We start from the raw sequence: 19,673 nt of genomic DNA on the forward strand, positions 1-19,673 counted from the left end.
ACCCATATTTCATCTCTGGGTTGGAGAACAGGGGCAGGAAAAAAGGGGAGGAGGCAGAGACGAAAACATTGGGTTTTTATTGGGTTTCATTACAAAGGATGCAAAGGTACAAAGACAAAAGCGTCCACGCCAGAGGACAGGCAGGGGCTGGCCGAGTGCGCCCTGAGCCGCCCGCCCCAGCCCGCCACGGGCACCCACACGCACGGCCCATGGGACATCCACAGCAGAGTGTACATGCTGGGGTGGGGGTGAGGGGCAGAGCCAGCCTGGGGACAGAGGGACACAGGTGGGGCAGGGCTCAGACCGATGAGTTTGCATATATTAGAAGTGCCACCCAGCCCCCTTGGGGGCAATTTCCTGGGGGGACACATTAGGGGGCAATGGACCTTGGCTGCCAAAGGCCTCCCTCCCAGGGCCCAGTGGGGAAGGCCATGGCAGTGTCCCCTTGTCCGAGTAGGCAAGAGGTCAGAAGTGACAGGCTAGGGTGGACTGGGCATCAATTGCCCCCAAATTCCAGAACCTGGCTCCTTGGCATGAGGTGCTGGGAACTGGCCAGGAGGATGGAAAGCAGAGAGAGCCATCTGCAGCCAGCATTACCCTGACATACAACTCTTGCCCTTCAACCCGATTGGGAGGGGCCCTGAGACCCATGAGTCTGAGCCAGTAAACAGGAGGGAAACTTAGGCCCAGTTCACAAGGGTCTTGCATCTGCTCTCCATGCCCTCAGGAGTACCCCAGCACCCTACCTCCCTCTCCTGGGGAGTGCTCAGTTGCCTGTGGCACGAGGGTAATGAAAGGCCTGAGCCCCACTCAGCCAGCACCCCTAAAGGAATGTCACAGAGGTCCCTAGTCACATACATACTGTGAGACCCCCAGGAGGTGGAAGCCCAGGGAGCAAAAAGAATGGGGACAGAAACAGACCCAGCTGCACACTTACTCCAGGCAAGCCTCCCAGAGTGGGTGAGGCACTAAGTCCTCCCCCAGCTCTGCAGGCCACATGAGGGCTCAGGTAGCCACAGACCCCTCACCTGGAATGCCACCAGCAGGAGTGATGGGCCAGGACCAGGGTGCCCGGTACCACTGACCTTGAGCACCCCATACCCAAGTCCTACACTGGGCCCCCAAAGCTTTGGCCACAGCTTCATCAGAACCCAGGGGCTGCTTTGTCAATCCCCTAAGCCTCCAGAACCTCATATGGGGTTGGGGTGCCTCCTGTGGAAAAACAGAAAGTTGAGTCCAGTGGACGGGGCATTGGAGGGATGTTTGGTTATGAACCAGCTCAGGGGCCCCATGGCTCCTTAGTGAAAGTCGCTCATAGGCACTCATCAGGCCCAGGAAACCCGACAGACAAGGTCCCCCATACTGAACATCTGGCCCCAGCAGAATGCATGAACGGATAGGGGGCCCCTTGCCCTCCACACAGCGCCTCATTTGACAGAGCTGACCTCATCCACTCCACTGTGACACATGGGCCTCACAGCAGACCACCCCACTGGATGTCCTTCCAGGAGTTTGGCCAATGAAAATCAGGTCAAACACACTAACCACTCAGAACCCTCCTTCACCATGAAGACCCATGAGCAGATAATAGCACAGAGGGCCAAAAAGTCCAGCCCACGCAAGGGGGTGGGGAAGCATCCCTGGGGAAAGGTCAAGAAGCACACAGCCCTGCCCTCGATAGCTGGTCCCAGGGACCCCTGTGAACCAGTGGTGGGGCTGGACCCACTTTAATTAGGGCCCCTTCTACTGTGACTTGTCCCCACTGGGGAGCCTGGCCAACATTTGAATACCATTGGCTATGAGTCCCCAAATTTTGCTGAGGGGTTGACCTGCCCCGAGCTTTCCACTAAGGTCTCAAGCACCTCTGCCCCAAGAGACTGGCACTCACCCTTCCTGCCCAGAAGTGTCAAGGGGAGGGGGCTGCAGGACGCTCCAAACAGCGCTGCCTGTCTTCCCCCTGTAAGGGCATGGAGCGGGGAGGTCAGCATGGGCACCTGTGATGGGGGATGTGATCCCGAGACCCTGTCTTCTCCTCCAGTCAGTCCTGGGCACAACCCTCTTCTCTGGAGAACGTAGAGAGTCGCTGACCCCAGGATCCATCTCAGCCCATGAGCTATGTAGAGGAACAAACTCATTGCCCTGGGGACTTGGAGGGCAGAGGGTAAACTGAGGCAGATGGGGATAGGCCAGGCAGCTCGAGCTCCCAGAGGAAAGGTTTGCACAGCTGAGGGGGCTCAGCTAAAGCCAAGAGCACTAGGAAGAGGGCAGTCGGGGGACCTGGATGGCCTTTGAGCCCATGTGGGCTCAGTGTCAAGGCTTGAAGTCCAGTCTTGCCCCGAGCTTATTAGAGTAGGACATGGGCGGTAGGTCTACATACAGAATATAGGCACAGGCCCGCCCCTCCTGGTGCAGCTTACCTAAAATCACAGTATTTTCACATCACAAGTCAAAAGACTGATTCCCTTATGCTGTCTTGCCTCAGAAAGTCTTGGCAACTCAAGAATATTTAGTAGAGAAGTGATATTTAAGAAAAAACCCCACAAATTCCCTGTTGCAGACCCCGGGAGGCCTCCCAAGGCCCAGGAAGACGTGGAGATGCCTGGCCGCTGGCTCCTGGTGGGGCCGCCTCCGAGGATAGCTCTGCACCTACACCTCTCATAGGCAGAGGATGCATGTTAATACAATGTTACCTGTGCTCCAGGCCATGGGCCTCTCCTGTCTGTCTGCACCTAGAACTGGTGCTGGACAGATGGGAAGCGTGGGCTGACAAGGCTCCCTCACTGGATCCCAAAGCCTTGTTTGAAAATTGCATCCAGGAAGGTTGCTTGTAATTTTATTAAGGCCATTTTTAAAAAAGTTCTACATACAAGTCTAATGGTAACCAAACTCTTCTATGTACATCTAGATGTTCTTTTTTTAAAAAAAGTCCCCATCTATGTCCTCAGTCCCTGCCACAGTAAAAGGATAGGCCATGGACCTGGACAGACTGACACTATGCTCCTCAAGCCCAGACAATGGTGGCGGGGCCAAGTGATTGAGGAGGGAGACCTTCTCACAAGTGTGGCTGCCCAGCTGCTTGGATACGTGCTAACAGCCTGGCCAAGAAGCGAAAAGGAAGGACAATTGCTAGGATCAAATCCAGCTCCCATTGAAAGGGCTCCCAAGGCCTAGGCAGAAAGGTGGCCACTAACACCACAAAGAAACACACCAGGCAGAAGTGTCAGCTCAACAGCATGTGGAGGAGTAAGTTGAGATGCAACCTGGGGACTGAAACAGAGATTCCTAGTAAAGCTGCCAACAGAAAAGAGAGCCAGCCTGTCACCCCCTCGAAGGGCCTGGAGGGCAGAGGGATGGTCACCTCTGCCTATCAAGGCACTTTGAGAAGCAAGCACCTAGAAACCCACCACTAAAAGCACGCTGCTCTTTGCCTCCAAACCCAGTCCTACCAGGAGGAGCAACAACAGAAGTGGCCAGGGGGATGAATGTCAGCTGGTTCTCAGGATGGGGATGAGAGACCATCTCATCTCGGGTGTCTAGGAACAGAGGGGCCACAGCTGCTGCCAGCCTCAGGGTCAGGGACACAACAGCCCTGAGGACTGGCGGGCACCTTTAGGGCCAGGCAGAGCCAGGTCTTTTCCAGACCCTTAATAAAAGCATTGGCTCCTTTTCAGAAGTCTGTTACGTAGCCAGAGAAAAGGCACCTCCAGTCACCCAAGCTTCTGTCAGAGTCCTCGCCTGGCACAACCTGCCCTCACTGGGCTGGGCAGCCACTCAACCCTTCTGTTTTGAGATAACTTGAGGTGAAACTAATGAGGCTAGGGTCACAGCTCAGATGGCAGACTGCTTCCAGTTAGCTTTAAAACATATGTAATGTAGTATTTCAGGAATAAAAAGATGCTCTCAGGCAAATATTGGCTTGAAGGAGTCAGCTACTCATCTATAGCCAAAATGGAAATACAAACCAAAAGAAACAACAAAAAATACAACAAAAATGCCCTGGCCACCCCCTTCCCACTAGTCTGTAAATAACAGTAACAGTGACCACAGTACAGAGCAGGAAAGATGAAAACAATTTCTAAACCCACCCCTAGAAATAACCCGACTCCACATTCGTTCTCTAGCAGGTCCTGTCATCCTGGCCAGCGGCTTCCTGACAGAGGCAGCCCCAGAGGGACCTGGTGTGGGGGTAGGTGAGGTGGGAGGAGGCTGGGAAGATCTAGCTGCTCTGTTTACATCCACCCCCATGAAGGGTTCTAGCATTCTGTTTGCTCAGGAATAGAAAAGACAGCAATCAAAATAGTGTTTATTTTGCACTGGGTCTGTCCCACTCTCTGGCGTTCTCTCTCTTTTGTTGGGTGGGGATGGCTCTCTACCTAACCACAACCTGGGGGTGGCAGGTGCGGGGGTGGAGGGTAGGAACCAGGGATGAAGGAAGGCAGTGAGAGCTGGACAACAGTCGGAAATGCACATTGCCCACCACAGTGAGGAGCAGACCCCGGTGCCCCCAGGCCTATGGCCCTGCCCAACATGCTTTCTGCATCTTACAGGGACTGATGGCTCCTGGCCTGGGGTGGGAGGTGAAAGAGTGTGCACAGGGGGGAGTCCTAGAGGGCAACTCACAGCCTCCCAAGAAAGGTGGACAGCCGAGGGAGGGCAGGAGGGGGGGTGCTTGGCGGTATTGCAAGCTCAGAATCACAAGCTCGGCCGTTTGCAGGGACAGAGTGTGCAGTCCCTGGGCTCAGGGAGACTCCGTTGGGACCACTGACCGGCGGGGTGACGGAGCCGGGGCTGGGCAGCAGAGTGCTGGGTGTGCACTCACAGACGGTCCATCCGGAAGGTGTCCTCGGTGGCCGGGTCGGCCAGGACCATGTCAGGGTCGTTGAGCATGTGCAGTCCATCCAGGGTCAGGGGGTCAATCTTGAGTTCATCCAGAGGGAACTGGCTGTCGGAGTCGAAGCTGACATCACCAACCCCAACCAGTGTGCTGGTCAGTTCTTTAGAGAGGCTGGGAGGGGACTCTCCTGTCACTGGATTAGGGGGACACAAAAGTCAACTCAGTCTTGGTTTCCTATCCCCACATTCAGGGAAGAGGGCTTGGGCCACCCCAGGGAACATTTTTAGTTGCCAGGACTGGGGAAGGGGGTGCTACTAATATTATGTGGAGACCAGGGACACTGCTCAACACCACAACGCACAGGCTGGCCCTACCCAGAGGAAGATCCAGCCCCAGACATCAGCAGGTAGTCCCCTCCTGTCAGAGAAGCAGGCTGGGCATGTGCATCTAGGGCCCTCCCTGTGGCATGGAGGAAGTCTGGTTCCTATACAGAGACCCTAGTTCAAACCTGGACTCCCTCCTCTACTTGTGAGGAGTCCCCAAGACAGTTTCCCCATCTAGGAACCAGTATAAAAGTCTCCATCTTGCCCAGCCAGAGTTGCTCAGTGGTTGTCAACCTGTGAACCAGGAGGTGGCGCTTCAATTCCTGGGCAGGGCTCATGCCTGGGCTGTGGGGCTGATCCCCAGTGGGTGGCATGCAGGAGGCAGCCAATCGATGATTCTTTCTCATCATTAATGTTCTCTCTCTCTCTCCCCCTATCTGAAATCAATAAACACACACACGTTTAAAAGTATCCATCTTTCTGGACTGTCAGGGTCATTATGGGGGCCTGGTCCTCCTCGGGTACCTGAGGCACCTTCAGGGTAGGGAGGAAGTACTGGGTCTATACTTGGGGTCCCAGCCTTGAGGAGGAGGGGGACTCTGGGCATAGACCCATCCATCCTGGAGATGTGAGTGGGGACCACCAGGGGAGGGGGTGTCCACCTCAATCCCACACAGCCCTGGCTCATAAGGAAACTACTTCCTTCTTCAATAAAACCAAGAACCTTCAGTGGAGGGAAGCAGGGGTGATCGGGTGGAGAGGGCATCACAGGTCTGGGCTCTGCTACATGGAGCGGGACTCCCTCACACACACTGTGCATGTCCCCAGGCACCTGGGCACTATACTCTGGCCGTTTGAGACACACATTGCAGCATGTACAAGCTGTTACACTCCTGTTGACTGTACAGGAAGCACCCCTCCTGCCATGCAGGGCTCACCCCCTGCCATGGTCACCTATGTTTCCAACACACTCAGCTAACAGTGTTCAGGTGCCTGGGCGGCAGGCATAGGGCTGGGAGAGTGACTGGCTCTCTCTAGTTCTTGCTCTGAGCACAAGGTGCTGTATGCCTGGTGTGGGGTCCAGGTGTATGTCCCCCTTGCCTGTTTGCAGCCCAGCAGCGATTCAAGGTTAGGAACAGGGGTCTGGTCTCTGTGGGTCCACACCAAAGACACCTCAGTTGTGTCATGACTCACCCTACAGGGCAGGGAGTTCCATCTCCCCCAGGGCTGAGACCTATGACAGGGACACCAGGACTGAGACCCCTGCCCAGGACACCTCATACAGGACCTCACCTGTGAGAATGATGTTGGGGATACTGCTGTGGCTGGGATAACCAAGCTGCTGTGTGTCTTGCAGGCTCCCATGGCTGCCCGTCAGGCCCATCATGGCCGCCTGCGAATAGTTGAGTGTAGAACCCGGGCTGTACAGACTGCTGGAGCTGATGGCGGTCTCCAACATGTTGAACTGCTCCAGCTGGAGGGGACACAGGGTGTGAGGCTGGCCACTGAGCACTGCTGCTGTGGCATGGGCTGCCTGAGACTTCTGAACCACCTCTTCTGCAGGATGCCTAGAGCTGTGCTCAGGTCCACCCTCTTGAGGGCTGCTCACACAAGTTCCTCTGCCATGGGGTATCGCCCTCTCCTAACCCACATGGGCCTGCCCACATACACACCCTCAGGGCTTGCAGGATGGATGGATGGATAAATGGATGAATGGTTCAGTGACCAGCTCCAGGCAGCGGCCAACCCCTCCTGTGCCCACATGCCTGATTCTGGCCTCCACACAAAGCCAACTTGACCTCCCACAAACTCACATGCATGGCCCACGCCAAATGCCACTGTGACAGCCACTGCCCGTCCCTGCTGGCGTTCACTGACATACCAGGTGCATACGCCAGGAGAGGCAAAGGCAGTCACATGCTCCACTGCCTGTAGACAGGAGGGGCTAGGAGCAGAGCTCACTCCCGAGGGCGGGCGGGGTCCGGGCAAGCATTTGCTGAGGGCGCTGTGGCCCGGGCACCCGCTCACCTGGTGGGACAGAGCATTGGCCTGCCTGGCCGCCATCTGCTGCTCATAGTACGAGTCCCCAAACACGCTGCCCAGGGTGGAAGAGTGCTGCAGATAGAAGAGAGGCTTGCTGTTGTCATGATCCCCATGACTAGGTTGGGGAGGGGAGGGGGCTCCTACAGGCCGGTTGAGCCCACAGGGAGGCCCCTGAGACCTAGTGAAGGATGCACAAGACAAAGGAGGTGAATGACAGCTATTCCAGGGCGTCTACACTGAGCTGGCAACTCCCCCATCTCAGGATGATGGCTTCTTTCTCCTGCCTGCTGGGGGCAGGTGGCTCTACACCCTGACATTTCCCAAGAACGCCACCCCCTTCTCCGTTCCTTAAACTCAGATGTAGGTGACCTCCTTTCTGTCAGACAGAAGATGAGGGAGTGGGGGCTATGAGGATCAGGAACCCTGACAAGTGCCAGAGGAAAGCATATAACTGGAGCCAAGGCACAAGATTCCCTAAATATTCAGAATGAGACGAGCAATTGGTGAGCTTTGTCAGGCACCTGTCCACACATGTGGACAGGATGGGTGCACAGCAAACATAGGACAGGCACTCAGAAAGCCCCCTCTCACCTGCTGACTCCTGGCAGCCTGCCCTCGAGACCCCAGAGCTCATTGGTGGGCATGCAGCCCCATTCCTGCTTGTTCAAGGCTGGCCAGGGAAGGGGGCTGGGAGATGCTCCTGGGAGAGAAGCAGGGGGCTAGGACCTCAGAGGTGGTGGAGACACCAGAAAGAGCTTGGAGCCCCTGCCCATTCTGGAGATACTGCCAGGGATGGCGGGATGGAGCCTGGCAGGACGTGGGAGGGAGAAAAGGGATGGCTGGTGTGTGTCCCGGCTGCACCTGAAACACCAGGCCTGGACAGATATATTCCCAGCCCGGACCCAAAGTGTCTCTTCTGCAGGACAGGGTGGCTCATGGAAGTTGCTGCACCATGGCCATTCCCAGGTGTCACAAGTGACGTGTGTGTCTGGCATGCATCCTCTCAAATGTCTCCACAGATCAAAGGCCCTAGAACCTTCCCTCTGAGTTCCCTGTTCTAGAAAGGTCCCCACATGCTTGACAATGGCCAAGGCTTGAGTCTCAGGCTTCCATTCCAGACAAGGATTGGCCACAAACCCACTGGCTGCTCCAGGTGGTCAGTGGGCTGAGAGCAGAAAGGGACAGATGGCTACCCTGGTGGGCAGGGAGGCTCCTGGGGATGAATGTTCTATTCAAACACCAGGGAAGAGTTAAAAATTACCAGCTTCAGGTTTAAAAAAGGGGCTGAAGGAGGTTTTGGCTGGGTTTGCCCATGAAGGAGGTGGCAGGTTTCTTCTGAGGCACCTGTTCCTGTCCCTGTGGCCTTGGCCCCAGAGAGGCCCAGCATGCACAGGGGACCTCAGGCCATGGTTTCTCTTGTGAGGAGGCCATGAGAGTTTGCAGGAAGGTCCGCTCAGAACTGAAGAGGGAGGCAGCACACAAGACACATCTCAACTGCTTCAGGCTCAGTGCATCTGCTCCAGGCCAGGGAGGCAGAGGTCCTTGGGGCTGATGATTGTGTCCTGGAGGACTCAACCTACAGAAGGAAGTCAGGTCTTCCCTCTACCCAACACATTGCCCCTCTAAGCCAGTGTCTCTGGTTGGGGTCAGACACCCTGATGGCCTCGTCTTCACACCTGAGTTAGCAGCCTGCATCCCTTGACAGATGGACTGACACACAGATGGTGGCTTGACATGACAGGAAAAGGCTCTGCCTGGGATGGACCACTTTGGTAGAGACAAATCTCTCCTGAAAGAAATCTACTTGACCCTCAAATTCCTGTCCTGCTTTGAATTAGAGGGATTGTCCCCAGGGAGGGCTGCCCATCTGGAACAGGTCCCACCTGCTGTCACCCTGCCAGGTTCAGCTTCTCCAGCCTGCTATATCCCACGGTACCACATGATGAGACCACTTTCTGGGAGCCATAAGAACTCAGAGCCACGGTGCATGAACAGAGAGCATGCACACATCAGGCCGAGCCCCGGCCTGTCCCAAGCTTACTGCCACCCTCCCCGCCTGCCTATGGAGCAAGAGGCTGCACACTGACAGTCCCAGCAGGGTCCCTGGTGGCTGTGGGTGTGGAGGCAGCGCCTGAGGGCCCCTCCTAGAGCAGATGAAGCCTCAAGTCCTCCCTGAACGGGATGCCCACTCTCCCAATACAGGTCTGGGTTCAGGGTGCACGTCTGAGCTGGGGACAAGGGAGCCTGATGTCTTTCTTGCCTGTTTAGAGGGGCAGCTCTGCTCCTTGCTCTATGCAGAAAGGCGAATCCTATCTTCCCTTGGCTGAGAATAAGGCTTGGGGCCTGGGGCACTCCAGGGGCTCCTAGGCGTTTCTCAACTTAGTGACATTTTGGGGACTGAGGGACAGAGTCCTGGAGAGGCTTCACTGCGAGCGAGATGTCTTGGGCCCAGATGTCAGCTTTTCAAGCACCCCTTCCTCTCTGATGGAACATTCTGGATGGAATAAGACTACGGCCGAGTCAGGCTAAGGGGAACCCTGAGGAACCCGGACAGGGTGTGTGCATGTTAGATATCAGGGACCAATTGTGCCAGGTGTGGGAGGGTAACCTGCATCTGACAGGATTGGTCAAGTCCTGCCTGTTGCCTAGGGCCTAGGGTCAGCCTGTCTCATCTGTGGAAGGGGGACAAGGACCTAACAGGCTATAGTACTGTTCAGAGAAGCTTTCTGGGGGACACACCTTCCTATGGGATAAAGGGTAGGGAAGGGGGTGAGTAGTTAGCACCCCCACCACAACTGGCTGTCACCTCAGCTGGGCTCCAAAGCAAGGGGAGCACCCCCCTCCTTTCAAAAGCCTCAAGACACCAGGCCTCAGGGTGGTCAGATGCAGATGAGGACATGTGAACAGGCTATTGGATGCCATGTTTGAGCGACACTTGGGGCTGTCCCCAACCATGGACGAGGAGCTGGGGTGTGGCTGACACTGAGATCCTGTATGTGCCCTGACCAGGGACCAAACCCACAACCTTGGTGTATCGGGACAACACTCTAACCAGCTGAGCTACCTGGTCAGGGCCAGCACTGAGATCTTTAACAGGCTGAGGAGCTCACCACCTCCAGCTGGGGCTTTGCACAGACCAGAGGAGCAGCGGGAACGAGGGGCAGCGCCTTCTCCTCCCAGCCCCATGGAGCGGACGAGATGGGATGATGTGAGGCATGAGGCACAGATGGCGGGCAAGGGCACAGGGGGGCGAGGTGAGCTGGGGATGGAGTGGCGGCATCCCTTACTTGCGGGGAGCTCCCAGGGGAGAAGCCTTGATTGGAGACGGGTGAGGTGGGAGACTGGTTGGCTGGGGAGCCGGCACTAGTGCGGTACTGCTGCAGAGCCGGGGCCTGTGACGACAAACAGGTCAGGATGTGGAGGCCCCAGCCCGGCTCCCAGCTGAGCCTCCCACAAGCCCCCACCCCTCAGTGAGCAGAGGACCTGGGGCCAGAGCTTGGGGCCTCAGGGGTACCTGTCTCCAAACCCAGCTCCCAGGTATGGGGGGCTGGAGACAGAGAACCTAGAACCGAGTGTCATGGAATTGTCCTGAAAGGCTGTCGGGGAGTAAGGGTTGGGTCCACGTTGATTCAACATGCTTCAAAACACCCACACTACATACATGTGCATACCGGTACACACATGCACCCTTACACACACGAAAGCAGAGATGGCCTAGGACTGGGCAGGCAGGCATTGCCTTTTGCTCCTGACTCTGGATGGATCCCTGGTTCTCTCAGTCCCGAGTCTGTACTGGCACATCCTGCCCACCTCAAGGTGGTGGTACTGACAGCAGGGCTCCCAGTATTAAGAAGTCACCATCACTGGCATGGCTTAGGACAAGCCTGATGGGGTCAGGCTCTCCAGAGACCTCAGAGGGCTGGCTACCTCCCTTGTTCAAAGGCAGAGGACCCTGGCTTCTTACCAGGCCCTGGTTTCTCACCACAGATGGGACAGGCTGGGCCAGGATCTGTATTTAAACCCTGCCTGACCTCTCTGAGCCTGCTGTTCATGGAGGCCCGGACAGCCGGCCCAAGGCCCTATGAGTGCTCAGTCTCCCCCATTTCCTCAGTGACCTACTCTGAGCAGTTTGTGATGGAGGTTGAGCCTGGGTGGGGCATGGGAGCTCAATTAATAGGGTATGGGTGGCACTAGTGTGTCACTTGGTGAAGACCAGGAAAATGTCCATAGAGATGTTCTTGCCTGGGAGAGTCTGCAGAAACTCTGGAGGAGACTGCCTGTGCCCCAAGGGAGCCAGCAGGCCCTGGGGGTACCAGGAGATAGACTCTCTGACCTGGGAGCCTGGGGAGGCACTATGTGTGCACCTGGTTTGAATACCCGTGCCCACAATGTCCACCCAGCTCCACAGCCAGGCCCTACTGCAGCAGGGTGTTGGGGAACTGGGTGCCCAGGTTGGCCCCAACATCAGAGCTGTCCCCACACTTGCTGTGTTAATGCTAAAGGAAAGGCTTGAGTACTTTCCTGTGTGTGGGGGCGCCTGCCTGCTGAGGGGTTGGAGCAGCTTGGAAATGTGGGTCTCTACTGTTAGGTCACTGCCGGACCACCAGCTTAGGTGTCGGGGGGCAGGGTGGCTGTTCTTTGCAGAACACGTGATGTTCTGAAGGCTTTATCCCATGGCTGTTAGCTGAGGGCTGAATGGGGAGGGCTCACTATGCCCCAAACATGGGTCTCTGTTCCTCTGGATGTGGCCAAAGGTAGCAATGACCACCCCCTTCCCACCAGAGTAATCAGGGTGAAAGTCTGAACAATCAGGAAGCTTTGGGTTTGCAGAGGTAAAAACCTAGCTCAACCCTGGTAGGGTATCCAATGGTCTGAGCTGCAGCCCCTGGCTGGGCACAGGGTCCCATGGTTTGAGCCGCAGCTCCCCTGCCGCAGCCCAGGAAGTGGGTCCCATGGTCCCATCCTATAATTGAGCTGCAGCCCTGGTCCAGGCAGGGAGGTCCCAGGGTCTGAGCTGAAGCCCCCGGCTCAGTCACTGTGCTGCATTCCTTCCTCCCCTCCAAGATCACCCAGACTCTCTGGCTTGCAGATGCCTGTTCCTCTGGCCCTGAGAGCTGTGCTCTCCTTACCTCCAGGGAAGCCCCATTTTGGATGGGAAGGGCAGGGCAGGTATCAAGGGCCATGGGGAATGGCTTGGCAGCCAGACATGGGTAGCCCATATTAGGTAAGGTTTGGGGCACTGATATGTGCTTATGCCTCTGTTTCCCCATGTGTACATGGGGTGACATCCTCAGGAGAAACTCCATTGGGTACTGAGCCCCTGGCAGTGTTTGCTTCAGCCCCAAACCCTGGCAAGTTGGCCTCCAAATGGAACCTTGAGTGGCTGCAGACAAAACTGGGCACCCAATGTAGCCTCCCACAGCCCCACGTTCCTCCTGCATGACCCCACAGCCAGGCCCCAAAGCCAGGCCTCGACGACCATGTCCTGGGCTTACCGAGGCGATGTCGATTCCCATCGGTGGCTGGCCTGAGTTGTCTGGGGGGGACTGGGGGAGAGAGGACGGTACTGTGACCAGGAGCGGGGGCAGCTGGGGTCCCTGCGTCAGGCTCGTGCTCGGCATCAGGGGACTGCCTGGGGGAAGGTTGATGGGCACCTGTGGAGGTGGCGGGGATGGCTGCTGCTGGGATACTGGTGGCGGGGGTGGCGGGGGCTGGGGCTGCGGTGGAGTTGATTGCTGGGAGCCTGCCTGGGTGAAGAAGGCGTAGGGTAGCTGTTGCTCCAGAGATAGGGCATCCATGGCCACGGCCTGTGGGAAGAGAGGGGCATCAGATTCAGGAGTCAGCAGTGGGGGCCAGGCCACAAGCACCTGGTTCCCCGAGGGGCCCTCATGGCCTGGCAAGCTCAGCAACGATGTGATAGATGAACAAAGAGACATCCGCACCCTGGACCTGGGAGGCACAGGCCTAAACGGGGCCTCACCCAGGGCTATGGAGGGTCAGCTGGACCTGGGCATTTAATCCAGCTGGCTGCACCCTACACCCAACCAGTCTTTCTTTTATCCTCATTGCACACCAAGAGGTAGGTACAACCTTCTGTATTCACACAGGCTCAGGAAATCCTGGCCTCTCTGAACTGAAGTTTCCCCACTGCAGGCAGGCACCATGTATCACGCTGTGGTAACCTAGAGGGTGGCCAGCACCTAGCCCCCTCGGAGAGGGGAAGGGACTGCTCATCACTATCCTGCAGCCTGGGTCCCTTGGGGAGGTTAGAGAGGGTGCGAGTGATGAAGGTACTGATGTAGCCACTAGGTGATAACCAGCTCAAGCCTTCTCAGAGTTGGAAAGAGGAAAATAAGCAGAGGAAGTTTTCAACAGTCATGAGTCTGTGCAGAGTCCCTGGGATATGCAGGAATCCTGCCCTGTGATGGAGGCAGTACTTGCCCGGGAGCTTAGCAGATGCCTAATCTCTCATAAGTACTTTCCAGAAAGGGAAAGCAAGCCTGAGAGACTGGGGGTGGAGAAAAGGGGCAGGGGTCACAGATGGAGAGAGTGATGACACAGTTGCCAGAAAAACCACCATGGCTCTTCTGGATCCTGATCTGAACAAGACCACTGTATAAGCAGACACAGAGGGGAATCAGGCCCAGAACAGGCATCGAAATGTGTGAATGACTTAATTTCGTTATAAGTGAATCATGCCACCAAGGTTATATTTAAAAAACAAATAACAAAAATGTTATCTGTCAGCCCTAGCCAGTTTGGCTCAGTGGATAGAGCGTCGGCCTGCGGACTCAAGGGTCCCAGGTTCGATTCCAGTCAAGGGCACGTACCTTGGTTGTGGGCACATCCCCAGTGGGGGGTGTGCAGGAGGCAGCTGATCGATGTTTCTCTCCCATCAATGTTTCTAACTCTCTCTCCTTCTCCCTTCCTCTCTGTAAAAAAATCAATAAAATATATATTTTTTAAAATGTTATCTGTCAGGGATTTTTAAAAAATAGTCAAGCCCTGACTGGTGTGGCTCAGTTGGTTGAGCGAGGTGTCACTGGTTCAGTTCCCAGTCGGGGCACATGCCCAGGTTACAGGCTTGATCCCCAATCAGGGTGCTTTTGGGGGCAGCCAACCAATATTTCTTTCTCACAGTGATGTTTCTCTCTCTCCCTCTCTAAAAAGAAATGAAAACATATTTTTAAAAAATTAACAAAATGGACAAATTCCTAGAAACACACAAATTACCAAAATTGACCCAAGAAGAAATAGAAAATCTGGGTAGACCTATAACAAGTAAGGAGGTTGAATCAATAATCAAAAACCTCCCAGTGAAGATAAAAGCTCAGACCTCAGGTGGCTTCGCTTATGAATTTTACCAAACATTTAAAGAATTAACAACAATGCTGCTCAAACTCTTCAAAACAAACAAACAAAAAACAGAAGAGGAGGGAACGCTTCCTAACTCATTCTATGAGCCTCAACTGACTAAGTAAAAAAGAGAATTAAATTACTAAAATCAGAAACAGAAGTGGGAACATGACTACCAACTTTACAGAAATAAAAGGATATGAGAGAGTACTATTACTATGAACAATCATACACCAGCTTGCTGCATGACCTAGATGAAACAGACTAATTTCTATACACACACCATTACCAAAAAATCAAAATTACAGTAAATTGGGGGAGAGAGGGAGATCTCTCTAAAATTTTATTTTGGAAAATTTCAACTAGATCCTAAAAAAGAGAAACTACCATAATTGAAATATGCCCCATTCACACAACAAATGCTAACGTAGGACCTGCCCATGATGGCACAGGGGTCTCCAGACCACTGATTAATGCATTTCCCATGTGTTTAAAAAAATTGACAAAAAGCCAAAAATGCTGGGCTGTTTCTAAGGTCTCCCTGGAAGGAGTAGGAGGCCTCCCAGAGAGAACTGGGCCGTCCCCCACCCCACTGCGCCCTCGAACCTGAGTGATGGGTGACAGCGGGGAGAGGGTGGGTGACACCTGCTGTGCCTGCTGCTGCCGCCGTGTCTCTGAACTCAGGGACAGTGGGCTGACATTGGCCGGACGGTGCTGCGGTGAAGAGCCTGGAGTGTTCATCCCTGGAAGGAAGGAAGGGTTGGCATGACTCTAGCCTCCAAAGGGCCACTCATACACTCCAAAGGGTCACTGCTGGGGACAGCTCAATTGCTCAGACATAAGCCAGTGGGCATGACCTGATTGCCAAACCCAGGATACCCCCTCCAAGGTCCTGGGGACCCCAGCTCTATGGGGTCTCTATTCTCCTTCCAAAATCCCATGATGACCAACACTCTCCATACTGATCCTGCCATCCCTCCAGGAGGGGTGTGTCCTGAAGGTCCTGCTGGGCAGCACTTTCCTGCCCCTGGACTGCCACATGATTGGCCCCTAGATGGGACATGTGACCAGGCTGATCCAATGAGAGACTGACCTTGGACTTCTGATGAACTCCAAGAGAGGCTGGAGGTATAGAGGGTGTGTGTGTGTGTGTGTGTGTGTGTGTGGCATTCTATGGCTGGAAGGGGAAGGATCAGCTAGAGAATGAGGTGGGAGAGGCAGCACCTGAGCCCTGGATGTAGCTACACTGGCACTTCCCTCTTTGGGAGACAATCAATCTACTTTTTTCCCTAAACAGCCTTGGGTTTTGGTTAGCTTCAAGCAAGTCAGTCCTGCCCAACACTGCAGTTTCCTCTTGACCTTCATGCCCTCCTCACCCTCATTCGATTCACATGTCCTTTCTCATAACTGCTCTTCCGGCCAGATCTCCTCCTAACCCTAGATTTGTATAATTGGCATCCCCTCCACCTCTCCATCTCACTTCTACCTCCCCCTCCTCAGCGTATTTTCCAAGTTGGACCATTAGCTCCACTGGCATGCCTAAGCTAGAAACTCAGTTACTCTTTATCTTCTTCCAAAACCCACATTCTTGATGGAGCTCCTGCCAGAGACTCCACATCCTTCTCTCCCCTTGGCCCCCTCCCCCAGTAACCCAATCCCTGGATACAACTGTTGTGAAGGACTTGAGTGAGGTCAAATTCAGTGTGGCAGCATTTGGGGCTTATGTTATCCCAGGGCACTGTGCCAGACAGGCAACAGGCCCGCTGATGCAACGAGGAGCCCTGGGGGCCTGGCCTGACCACCCAGACTCTGTTTCCATATCCTTGAGATGGAGATGATATCAGCTGTCCTTGCCAGTTAACTGTGAGGCTTTAATGAATTGTGAGTCAAGGCCAGTGAAGGTGCCTAACTCATTCATGGGAGCCAGGCCCACCCTGGCAAGGGCACCAGATCAACCTTGTTCCAGCAGGTAAGGTGACAGGTTCACGGGCCAGTTAGAGTGCACCCAGTGTGCACTGAGAGAGATGACGGGCAGCTGCTTGCTGTGTCATCCATGTGAGGAGAGCCAGGTCACTTCCCTTTGGATGCCCTGGTGGCTCCTCTTGGCCAAGCAATGCGGGGCACCTGGTGCCATAGATTGCTCCTGAGGCAGGACCTGGGGATCCAATTTCTGCACAGACCTTGGGACCCAGAAATCAGGCTGCTATGGATACAGTGACATCAAGGGAGCCAGGGTCAGAGGCCTGGGCAGGGGTCCAGGAGACACCTGCTCAGAGCACAGTTGGAATGGGTACCCTGGGCAGTTCCCTCATCTCCTCTGAGTGTCCATCACTTCATAGGTCCAGCAAGCTGAGGAACATGTGACATCCAGAGAGAGCAGATGTCAGTGCTCAGTAAGCAGCAGAGTCAAATGCCAGGAGTGAGAGGAGCAGTGGGGTGACAGGGGCAGGTGGGCCTGTGATAAACTGGAGCTCTCTGGCCCATCTTGGGGCATAGGATCTTGACCCACTGCTGCTAGGCCTTCTGATTCAAAAGAAGCCAGAAATCCAGGTTTGTACATGCACTCTCCTGATGTTTAAGTATCTATTCAAAGCACCACACACACCGAGTCGTGGGATAGACAAAATACACCACTGGGCTGGATTTGGCACTTGGGCTGCCAGCCTCAAACATCTGCCCTGAATACAAAGGTGGTTTTGAATCCTCTGCTGAACTGCAGAGTGAGCTCCTGGCCTCACATGGGGGCCCGGAGGGTGGACGAATGCCTTACTGTTGAATTCTTTTTGGCAACCTGGGTCACCTTTGGGAAAAGGAGTGGGGCCAGTTGGAAGGGAAGTCTGGGCAGGCAGGGAGAGCTGCCAGGGGAGGACGAGCCAGGTAATAGGGGCCCATCCCAAGACACATGAGCCCTGAGTGCAGGAGCGGCCAGGCACAGAGCAGTGCCAAGAAGGAGGACCCAGGCCTATTGTCCTCCCAGGTCCTAGCGGACAGCCAGGGAACTGACTTCAGCAAATGTGGAAGGGGACGAAAGGGGCCGCTGTCTCCCTCTCTGATGGGGAGGCCTCTTCCTTCTCTTGGGCTCATGACCTGACTGTTGGGTGAGCTGGGGCGGGGGCGGGGGGGGGGCAGTCTCCATGTGTGCCAGAAGCTAAGGCTCAGCTTGATTTAAAACGCACTCAGAAAGTGAAGCCCCTGTCAGGCGAGCCGCTGGAGCGGCAGGTTTGAAAACAATCCAACACATGTCAGACATCACTGGCAAATACTAGAACCAGGTGGCGAGGGTCCGATCCCCGCCCCCAGACCCCCCTCCCATATGCAGCCGATTCAGGGTCTGCAGCTTTCACATGTGCTTGTTTTCCTGTGCTTGTTTAGACTCTGCTCAGGTCAGAAGTGCACAGCTCCTGGTGGGCGCTGGGGGCTGCCAAGGACTTTCGGGTGGAGGGGGGTGGTCCTCTGGAGGCCACAGTCAGAAGTGGGGGGGAAATGGGGCCAGGAAACGGCAGTGTCAGCATCAGCCAGGGAAAGCGGTGGGGGGTGGGGCGGCGGGGAGGGCAGTAGTCCCCGAACCAACCTTCCACTCTCTTCCTTTGCATACTGGTTTCTAGGGGCCATGGGTCTTGGGCTTCCCTGAATCTACTCATTTGTCTTTGGGCCTTCGGGGGGGTGGGGAGGGGGTGGTGGTGGTGCATGGCTGGGATGGTGCCCTTTGCTCTGTAGCTAAGCCTGGGTGGGCACCCAGGGGCAATCTCAACATCCTCAGGCCAGAGTCCCACTCCTCTCTTCATGGTCTGGCTTCCATCCCCTTATCTAAAAACCTAGGAACATGGTACTGTCTCCAACACACCTCACATTCGCAGGCCCCGTGGGCACCAGAGGTAGGACTGACTCTCCACTCCTCACATCAACCCAGCTCCCAGGCCAGCCAATTTCCCCCAGAAATCTCTCTTCAGAGTGTCTGATGGGGCCCTGCCTTGGTCTAGGTGTGGCCTCCCCTCTGACAACCTGTTCTCCCCGGGCAGTCAGCGCACTTGCAAGTGAACGTGATTCTGAGCATGTGATTATCTCAAAAAGTGCTGCATGGTGCTGCCCACCACACTCAGGGTGATGAACACGTGAATGCGGCTGCTCTGTGGTCCCTGGGCAGGAAGAAGGGAACATGATGCAGTGCTCTCCCTGACCACCAAGCCCTGATACCTTTGATACCCTCACAGAGGGGCCCCCTTGGGCCCTCCTGCTCACTGGGGCTGCTGGGAGCACCCTGTCTCCTCTCTGAATGCAAACCCACACATCCCACAGTCAACTCAGTGCAGGGGTCACAGTGGGGTTGCAGGGAGTGAGGCTTAGCCCAGGGGACAGGCGAGAACAAAGTAGTAACTCAGGGTGAGTACAGAAAAGCAAAAAAGCAAAGCTGTGTAAGAAGCCAGATAGAGGGTGTGAGCAGAGGCCAGGAGGCCTCACTATGGGAAGGGGGTGTGAGCAGAGATGGGGCAGGTGAGGGGCCCCTGCCGCCTAGAGGAAGAGGAGGACCATGGGGGAGGAACAGCATGTACAGAGGCCTCAAGGTGAGCTCATTATCTGGAGAGGAGAGGTGTGGGAGGTGAGGGGCTATGCAAGGACCTAAGCAGAGGAGGGCTATGAGCTGACAGCTGTTCTGGGTGGAGAAGAGGCTGGGACTGAGAAGGGGAGTGGCAGCAGGTGGAGGCTGTACAGGATGAGGAGGGTCCGAGTTAGGCTGGGCCTGATGGTGGGGCTAATAGACATGCCAGTTGTTCAGGGTGGGCAAGAGGACAAAGGGAAAGTCTGGTGGACCCCACTCTCTAAAGCTCCCAGCACTCCTCACAACCACTGTCCCATCCCTAGAGACAACATGAGCCTTCCCATTGTGGGGCCTTTGCCCAGACTGTACCCGCTGTCCTAACACCACTCGCCTTGGGATAGCCTAGTAACACCAAGCCCCCATGTGGGGCTCTGCTCCCACTTTATGCCCAGCATTTTGGAAGTGACCCTGCTCAGTCGTATTTCTTTCTCTCTTTTTACACACACACACACACACACACACACACACACACACACACACACACGCCGTCCTTGCTAGCAGGTGAACTCTGCCAGGGTAG

The 19,673-nt window shown here is 55.3% G+C and overlaps 1 protein-coding gene across 1 annotated transcript in view; it reads right to left on the reverse strand.

The window, feature by feature from the left end:
- Positions 1-58: 58 nt before the first annotated feature.
- CRTC1 (CREB regulated transcription coactivator 1) overlaps positions 59-19,673 on the reverse strand; it is a 67,373-nt gene continuing 47,758 nt past the window's right edge. Inside the window, exons 9-14 of the mRNA XM_054717253.1 lie at positions 15,163-15,299; positions 12,696-13,007; positions 10,488-10,592; positions 7,186-7,272; positions 6,451-6,631; positions 59-5,027 (exon numbers count right to left, since the gene is read on the reverse strand). Coding sequence (XP_054573228.1) covers positions 4,816-5,027; positions 6,451-6,631; positions 7,186-7,272; positions 10,488-10,592; positions 12,696-13,007; positions 15,163-15,299 — 1,034 coding nt within the window. The 3' untranslated portion in view covers positions 59-4,815. The remainder of the gene's footprint in view (positions 5,028-6,450; positions 6,632-7,185; positions 7,273-10,487; positions 10,593-12,695; positions 13,008-15,162; positions 15,300-19,673) is intronic.

Source organism: Eptesicus fuscus, chromosome 6, assembly GCF_027574615.1.
Source record: "Eptesicus fuscus isolate TK198812 chromosome 6, DD_ASM_mEF_20220401, whole genome shotgun sequence".
Taxonomy (NCBI): Eukaryota; Metazoa; Chordata; class Mammalia; order Chiroptera; family Vespertilionidae; genus Eptesicus; species Eptesicus fuscus.